Below are 8,814 nucleotides of genomic sequence, written 5' to 3'. Positions count from 1 at the left end.
TTTACCCTCTCAATTTAACTATTAGACTAAGGATGACAAGTGCTAGTGAAGGATAACCAAGTTTTGACAACTTGGAGTCCTTATCATTGACTATACTTTTTGATAGGCCATGTAGTTTGACGATATTGTAGCTGGTCATGACTATAATCAAATGAGTCACCTTTGTTTGTTTGTCTACCACCACCATGATTGAGTCACATTCATCTACAAACGTAGTAGGCCAACTACAAAATTTATGCTTATGGACTCTCACTTCATTTGTGGACTATGCATAGGTTGAAGTTCCCCTAGCATCTTGATCCTTTCTACCCTAATCATTTGACAACACATGCATAGGGTTACCTAATGTAGTACATCCTTATTTAAACAACGTTAAGGGTCTTTGCATATCTAGTTGTCTGGATATGGGATTATCTTGTGCTTCCCACAAGATCTTTGCCTTAACTTCTTGACCCTTTGAAATGCAAGGTCGATTTTGAAAGTATAAGATATCCATCACCAACATAATAGCCTTTTATCTTGGCCTGCTCGTTGGTCATACTCCCTTCTTGAACAACCTTTTCCATGACTGTTGCCTTATGAATGCCTTCCCGCTCAAGGCATCAACTGCTGCATTTTCCTGTATTGGCTCCTCCAGTTGAAGAAAAATGCCATCTGAGAACGTTTTTTGGTTAATATTACATAAAACATTATATAGAATGTCAAAAATGTAAAATGTATTTTGATATTCTGCTTCAACTTTTTTATTTAAAAAAAGAGACACACATTTGAGCCTTATTATTACCTCCTCAGCTCCCTTTTCTGGGCCTAAGAGAGGATGTTAAACAATGAAAAATTAGGCCTTGATTAAGCACAAATTATTAGTAGTCTTGTTTGGCTCTCTGTGCAGCCCTAAAAAGTTGTTGTTGGGTGTTCCTTCACCTGCCCAACTCTAACTAATGGGAGCCACTCTTCACCCTATCACCTTCATCCCACTTTTTGGCAGCTTAGCTGTTGCCCATGACTGCCTTTGTCCTTCCACAACCTGCATTCAAGATAGGCATCGTCATCTGCAGTTGATCTGCTGTTCTGCTAGCTGTTCCTACTGCTGGCAAACGTCAACATCTCCAGCTGCCTAGGCTGCTCTGCACCCAAACACAGGAGCAGCTGCTGTTGGACTGCTCCAGATGATACCAGACTGCTCATCATAGGTGTTGTCATCTGCAGTTGATCTGCTGTCCTGCTAGCTGTTCCTACTACTGCCAAACGCCAACATCTCCAGCTGCCTAGGGTGTTCTGCACCCAAACACAGGAGCAGGCTGCTGTTGGACTGCTCCAAATGATACCAGACTGCCACACTCCCATCTCATCATCAAAACACTGCTGTTGGACCTTCCAGATCAGTATTGACTGCTGTCTTGGGAGGTCATGCTTCAATTCCTGCATCGATCTCATGCGTTTCCAGTCTGCCACATCACCAGCCCTGCACCAGATTGGTGTGTTCCCAGTCCTCCATTGCTACCAGCATCCTCAGCACAGTTCCCTTGAGATGATGACATGAACAGGTGGTTGGGTGCTCTCTCTGGGACCCATCCCAGTACAAGACACTGACCTTGCCAATTCGTGGTGTCATCCACTCCTCTGCACTCCACAGCCCACACACGAGTCATAGAGGCCTGTGTGAGCTTATCTCACCTCAGTTCAAGCCTTCACTTCTGCCCAGCTACATTGCAATTGGCTAAATCAGCTCCTCAAGCATCCATCATATCTCATACCTCACTTGTGCTTTCATTCACCATTCTTCTCAGAAGATACTTGTCAGTTGTGTTGTTTGTACTTTCTACACCCTCTATTAGCTCTCTTGTTCTCACAGACGGGGTGTAATCCATCCACAGAAGGATATTGTCTTTGAATGTTACCTCAGAATTTCAAATTGGCCACCCCCCCTGCAATTTATGCATGCATGTATTTGAGCGTTGGTACATCTAAGTCTGTGTGAGTTTACAATTCTACATACGTATACATTTATAGCTTTATATGCAGATGAACATGCCTAAACATGTGATCTGCACACATTTTGAATAGTAATGATTTCATGTTCCTCCATCAGGATTGCCTGTAACCTATTCCCGTGGAGTGGAGCAAAACCAGCTTGCTACTCCCTTTCCACAAATGACCAGTAATCTAGTTGGCTTACGTTCAAGGGCTTTCCATGCTCCAACTACTAATGATGCACAATTCAGCTTTTCTTGCGAGTTTCCTACATGAAGAACTTCAATCAAGTAACTGCAAATTATCATAACTTTAGCATGCTTCTAAAAGCAATCTCATTTCTTTGATATGCTTTGCCTCTTCCCAAAGACCCGTATCAGCATACATGTTTGACATTAATATGAACGCTGCAGAATGGCTTTTGTCCAGTGTCACCACAGATTCAAAAGCCTCCCTGGCAACTTTTAAATTACCCCACTTTTGGCAAGCACTCAGTAGTGTGCTCCAAATCGCCAGATCAGGAGGCACAGGCATATGTTTTATCAAATTGATGGCTTCATCCAGCTGGCCTGCCCGTCCAAGCAGATCAACCATACAATTATGGTGTTTAAGTGAAGGGATAAGGCTATATGATCTTCCCATGTCTTCAAAGTACTCCTGCCCTTTACTCAGTTGACCAACATGAGTGCATGCAGAGAGAAGATTCAACCAAGTGACACCATTTGGTTGCACACCTTCATTTCTCATGCTCTCAAAGAGAGAAAACACTAGTTCACTCTCTCCTTGATGAGCATAACCAGTCATCAATGCATTCCAGGCTACGAGATCTCTTGTTGGCATTTTATCAAAGACATGGTGAGCATCAGCCATGCTTCCACATTTCCCATACATGTCAACAATGGCAGATAAGAGCACCTTAGGGGTGTGTGAGACACGTTTGCCATAAGCCATTACACTACTTCTGACAGAAAGCTTGTCCTTTCCCATTTTTATGATCTCGGTATGAAATTCCTGGCCTCTCTTAATGACACCCAAGCTTCCACAGGCTTTCAAACAAGCAATTAATGTTGCATTATCTCCAGATAAAGCTTCGGTATTTATATCTTGTAGATAGTCAACACCTTCTTCACCTAGTCCAACTTTAGCAAAACCTTCAACTATTGCACTGGAAGATACTACATCACGAATTGACAGCTGCTCAAACAGCTCCTGTGCTTCAGTAAGCCAACCACACTTCGCATACATGTCTACCAAAGAATTAGCAACAAATGGATCTTCATCAAACCCCTCTACAGCAATCTCAGCATGTAGTTCTTGTCCCCTATCTATGGCTCTTATGCTGCTACATGCTTTCAAACAGCACCCTAGCGCAACGCTATCTGGAGACACACCCTCCGACTGCATTTTTTCTAAGCACTTCAAAGCATCTTCTCCAAGACCATGCTCAACATAGCCAACAATTAATGCAGTCCATGACACCACATCTTTGGTTGAAAGCTCATCAAATACTTCCTGTGCATCAGCAAGCAAACCACTTTTAGAATACATATCTATCAGTGTGCTACCAATGGAAAAATCATTTTCATGCCCCTCCTTTACAACCTCAGCATGCAGTTCCTGGCCCCTTCCCATGGCTCCAATGCTGCAAGAAGCTTTCAAGCTAGCCAGATATGTGGAAGCATCCGGACAAACCTGAGTGGATTGTAACTGTTCAAAACAATTCAAAGCTTCTTCACCAAAGCCATGGTCAGCATATCCTGCAATTAATGCATTCCACGAAACTGCATCCCGCAGTTGAAGCTCATCAAACATGCACTGTGCATCAACAAGTAATCCACATTTGGAATACATATCCAGCAAAGTACTTCCTAATATATGATCTGTTTCCAACTCCTGCTCAATGATTTCAGCATGCAGTTCTTGACCCCTAGCTAGAGAACCTATGATGCCACAAGCTTTCACAGTGCTAATGTATGTTACAACAGAAGGGGACACATTTGTCAGCTTCAACTGTTCAAAACAATCCAGTGCTTCCTCTGCATACCCATGTTCTGCATATCCTGTGATTAGTGCATTCCATGTTACCACATTTCGATCAGGGAGCCCCTCCATCACATATTCTGCTTCTGCAAATGAGCAACACTTGGCATACATATCCACCAATGTGCTACCCACATAGATATCTGCTTCAAATCCCTCCTTTGCAATTTCCATGTGTATTTTTTGTCCCATTTCAACACATTTGCTCCTAGAGCACTCTTGCAGCATAGACAAATATGTGTGCCTGGTGGGATTCACAGAATCCTCAATCATTTTGTAGTACAGGATAAGGGCATGGTGTAATTCACCATACTCTGCATACCCTAATATTAGTGAGCTCCAAGAAAACTCATTCCGACCAGGTAACTTGCAGAAGACAGACTCAGCTTTAGACATATTCCTGCAGTCTACATAAAGTGGAACAAGGTGGTTTCCAAGCATGGCATGGGTTTCCAACCCAAACTGACAGACTCGCACATGAAAGCGTTCTGCATACCTCAGATCTCGCTTCCTTCTGCACTTCTTAAGAATGAACACAAGGTGGTCTATTAGGTCAATCTCATCCCGTTTTTCTAATAAATCAAGTGCCTCCTGGAGGGCCAGCATTTCCCAACAGACATTCTCTTGCAGAGGTTGAGTGTTTGATGTGCCAGGAAGGGGCATTAAATGGCTCTCTGTCTCCCTGCTTTTCCATTCGAAGTCCCCTAAAGTTCCAACAGAACTTTCCTGCTCCAAAAACCCTATAGGAAATGGACGGGTTGCAACATTGACACTGAATTCTGATCTTTTCTGTCGACCATACCCCTGATTGTCAATGAATAAGAACAGTGCCCATATTGTTTACAACCAAAAAGAGTAAGTGGATGGTTATAGACAGCTGCATGCAAACTGGTAATGATTCTTACTATGAGTTTTCCGATGTCCATTAGTTGCTGAAAAGACTCATTCTTGCCTTTTTTATAATATAAATCTGCAGGCAAAACATCATGTAAATGGTATAAAAAAGGCAGATACATCAGAAGGCCAATCCACAAAGTGAAAGTTATGACAAACAATAGCCATCAGAGGCAATCTACCACTACATACCAGACGTCCATAGTAGCAGAAATTGGGACAAGAGCACAAATGCAAGCATTCGTTTATTGCACTCAAAACACAGCGTCCTAAACAACATAACTTATGGCAACAATAGCCATCAGAAGCAATCTTCCCCGACATAACAGACCTCCATAGGAACAGAAATGCAGGCATCCAGTGATTGCACTTAATACACAGCATCCTATATACCATTAGCATGTCTCGATGGGCCGGTTTCTACTAAGGAATTGAGAAGGTGAGAAGGAGCAACAGAAACAGACAAGAAAGAGAATCCTTCAGACTGAGCAAAGTTAGAACTCTGACATGAGATGGAGGCACTGGCTGCTGCATCCCGCACTGGCAATTTGAGCTCCATGACTGGCAATTTCATGTCCATGGAGCTTCCACGGTGCCAGGCTACTGCTTCCATTCCTCGCGCTGGGCTGCCACTGCCCGATTTTTCTTCCTCCTCCTGGTTTTGATGGACCTTTTAATGATGCGATACGCTCTCATGTCAACAGTACGACCGGCGTCCAAGCAACACATTATTTTGGGAAGCGATAATGGCTATGGTCCTCCAAACATGGAAAGACCCAAAGAACAACCCATTTGTTACGACTATTCTAATATATGGCTGTCAAAAGTAAAACGTGAGCAAATAAAATGAGGAAAAACCTTACATGTAAAAGCAAACATGATTCATTGGCCAACAAGGCACAAACTCTCACTATGGCCCTCTCTAGGAGGCTAGATGGAGCGCAACCATGGATGGTGTTAATGAGACACTGAATTGTGACTACTAAAATGAAAGGAAAGAGATGGGTTGGCGTCGGATGGCAGGATGTCTTGGCCTATCCCCACTTGTCAATCAAGATACCTTCTTCGGAGATCACTCAAGGTTTGGTCAAACAATGGCAAAAGATACTGAACAATGTAGACTGGAACTCAAGGGGAACAAGGAGTGACACATCACTTAGAAGAAATATATGGTTCTTTCCCCTAGCCTGTAATCCCTTGTTTGCGCCAATTCACAAAAACACCAAGCTTGCAAATTCCATGAACATCAAAGGTCTCATAGTGTGGGTTGATATCTAGGATGTTCAGTGCACTACATGGCTTCAACGAGAGGAAATAACAAGGAAATTCAACCTGTCCCAACTAGAAAGAATCTGGCTCATGAAAATTACACATGACCTCATGGAGGACTAGGTTCGGCCCGCCCGAGTGATAGCGATTCTGGGCCAAACTCTAGAATCGGGCCTCGGCCCTCTTGTATTCAGCCATTCGGCCCACCACCATTCGGACGCTTAGGACTCGGCCCGGCCGAATCTACCATTCGAACCAACTATGCATTCAGCCCACTTCACTCAGTCCTCGGCCCGGTCAATTCGGCCCACTACCATTTGACCATTCGGCCCTTGAATAACCACAATCGGATTGGCCAAATTTGACATTTGGACCAGTTGCATTTGACCCTTTCTCATTTGGCCCTCGGCCATTCGGACGGGCCGAATCGAACATTCAACCCCTACAATTTGGACTTGCTGGGCCGAATTTGGATTTTTTCAAATTTTTAACCTATAGACTTTGATTGACCCAAACCACTGCCATGCAAACTCCCGAAGGCCATACAAACGCTCAAAACACATTTTTGGCGCGAGAAACATGAAAATCAGCAAAACACAGACTTAGAAGTGACTATAGTCGACCAACTAGCAGTCCAAGCCGCTAGTAGCACTAGAGTGAGTCATAGATCCCCAAACAGATCTTGATCCAGCTGAACGATGCAACATAAATCCTAAGACCAATGAGAACGGGGCTAGAAACTGAACTTGCAGTCTATCATGCCAAATCTGTAAACGAGAGTGCAAGAGCTACATATAGTCACTTTACATTCACACTTGTATTGTTTTCCAGCACTTGAAGTATACCTAAGAAAATCCGAAAGCTTGATTGTGCACAGTGCATAGAAGAGAGTACACACACACGTACCGAGTGACCGTAAATTGAGGACTGTTTGTAATTATTAAGGAACACACTCATACGTAACCATAGAACGAACCCACTAGTTGGAGAAGACCCTGAGACATAGTTGGTTGATCGAAACGCCAAGCGCAGGACCAAGTGGAAGACGCAACAGAGAAGCCAAACGCAGCAAGGACATACACCATTAGAGAGTGAATCTACCCGATCTAATCAATCTCATCGACAATCTGGTGGAGAAAGATACTGGCATGGCAAAGACAAGTACTAACCACAGACAAAACAAAGAACTTGACCTGGGAGATTTCCCAGAGGTAATCCAGGAAATGGTGAATAAATATGATACTCAAACCCGGCTGGACCACCACAGTAGGCCAGCCAAAGATATTATGGCAAATCTCGAGGAGAAAAGAAAGCTAGCATGCAAAGCCTTGCAAGGTATAGTTTCATACAAACAGTAACAACAAACTAGAAGCTTATGGAAGAACATAGAAATGCGAGAGATCCAGCAAGTGTTAGCTCTGGCATGCAGGAATCGGACGCAGGAATTGGACAGGACCACAGAGAGAGAGAGAGAGAGAGAGAGAGAGAGAGAGAGAACCTCACACTGAACGAGCTTTTGACGAAGTGACTATTAGATAATACGGCGACATAGCAGAGTGCAACATCTCTAGCAACTTCATTGCTTGCAGGATTAGGAGTTACCCAGGCTCCAAGAGCCAATCTAAAATCCTTGTAATCTCGCAAAGTAGCTAGATAAATACCAATCAGACAATGATCCCTACAGCTTTGTAGAGCAGTTCGAGCAAGTCAATGGCCTCACCGATCTCGCTCAGTGATTGTTAACCCTCAAACGAACAAAGGTGGAAAATCCGAAAAAGCTGAAGCAAAAGACAAGGCCAAGGCAAAAGTAAAACAGAAGACGAAGGCGCGCCAAGAAAAGTCTAGAAACACAAGATGCGCAGAAAAGTCCTAAATAAGGGAAAAAGGTGCACAAGGAAAAGCGCAAGTCAATACTTTTATAAAAGAGCACAAGCGCATCATGATTTAGTTTAAGGAGCGCCGGGTTCTCACCCACCGTGCATTTTGTAAATGTAGACGGGCGGTGGAAAGGAAGCTAGGAAGATAGACTGACAATGGGGAAAAGGGCCTAGGCCACGGCCGGCCATGTAAAAAAGGGGATAAGGGGATGACCGCCCAAAATGGATTTAGGGTTTTGTATATAAAGTTGAAAAGTGAATGAGAAGCTCATTCTTCTGTGTGGCCAAAAGTGGCTCTCCTCTTCTTCTTATTCTTATTCTTCTTGCTTGCTTGAGCTTGTGCTTGAGAGAGGGAGTGTGAGAGTGTGAGGGAGTGAGTGTGTGAGGGTGAGGGACCGGGGAGGAGAAGCTCTCCATCTTCTCCTCTCTTCTTCTCTTCTCTTCTCTTCTCTTATCTTCTCTTCTCTTGCTCATGGCGATGGAGCTTGGAGTGTGGAGCTTGAGGATGGAGCTTGCTTGAAGCTTGTCATTTGGATCGTGGAGCTACCGGAGTGCGCGAGAGAGGAGGTAACTCGATTGGCATGGAGGTAAGCTCAGTACACCCGTAAATATGGATGGCGTGTCGGCTATGTGAGAGGTAGCCATTAGTGCTCAGCTTGGAACACTTGAAACAATAAGCGGTCCGTGGGTCTTGGCAGTTGAGCGAAAGCTCCCACATTTTGGTTCCGTTTTGCCGAGACCAACGAATTCAAGCCTTGAGCGC

The 8,814-nt window shown here is 44.0% G+C and overlaps 1 protein-coding gene across 2 annotated transcripts; it reads right to left on the bottom strand.

The window, feature by feature from the left end:
• Nucleotides 1–706: 706 nt before the first annotated feature.
• LOC148013665 (pentatricopeptide repeat-containing protein At3g16610-like) lies at nucleotides 707–5,684 on the bottom strand. Of its 2 annotated transcripts, none has more exons than XM_087667823.1 (3): nucleotides 5,413–5,684; nucleotides 4,917–4,981; nucleotides 707–4,815 (listed from the first exon to the last, which is right to left on the bottom strand). In XM_087667823.1, exons 1-3 carry the CDS (start codon nucleotides 5,516–5,518, stop codon nucleotides 2,284–2,286), a joined length of 2,703 nt encoding a protein of 900 aa, XP_087523949.1. In that variant the 5' UTR covers nucleotides 5,519–5,684; the 3' UTR covers nucleotides 707–2,283. The 2 variants fall into 2 exon arrangements, with proteins under 2 accessions (XP_087523949.1, XP_087523950.1); XM_087667824.1 differs by having other exon boundaries at nucleotides 707–4,800.
• Nucleotides 5,685–8,814: the final 3,130 nt, after the last annotated feature.

The sequence above is a fragment of the Lygodium microphyllum genome, chromosome 26 (assembly GCF_053477565.2).
Source record: "Lygodium microphyllum isolate KBCC chromosome 26, Lygodium_microphyllum_v1.1.10, whole genome shotgun sequence".
NCBI lineage: Eukaryota > Viridiplantae > Streptophyta > Polypodiopsida > Schizaeales > Lygodiaceae > Lygodium > Lygodium microphyllum.
The sequence above is the reverse complement of the archived record's forward strand: the minus strand, read 5'-3'. Positions and strand labels throughout refer to the sequence as shown.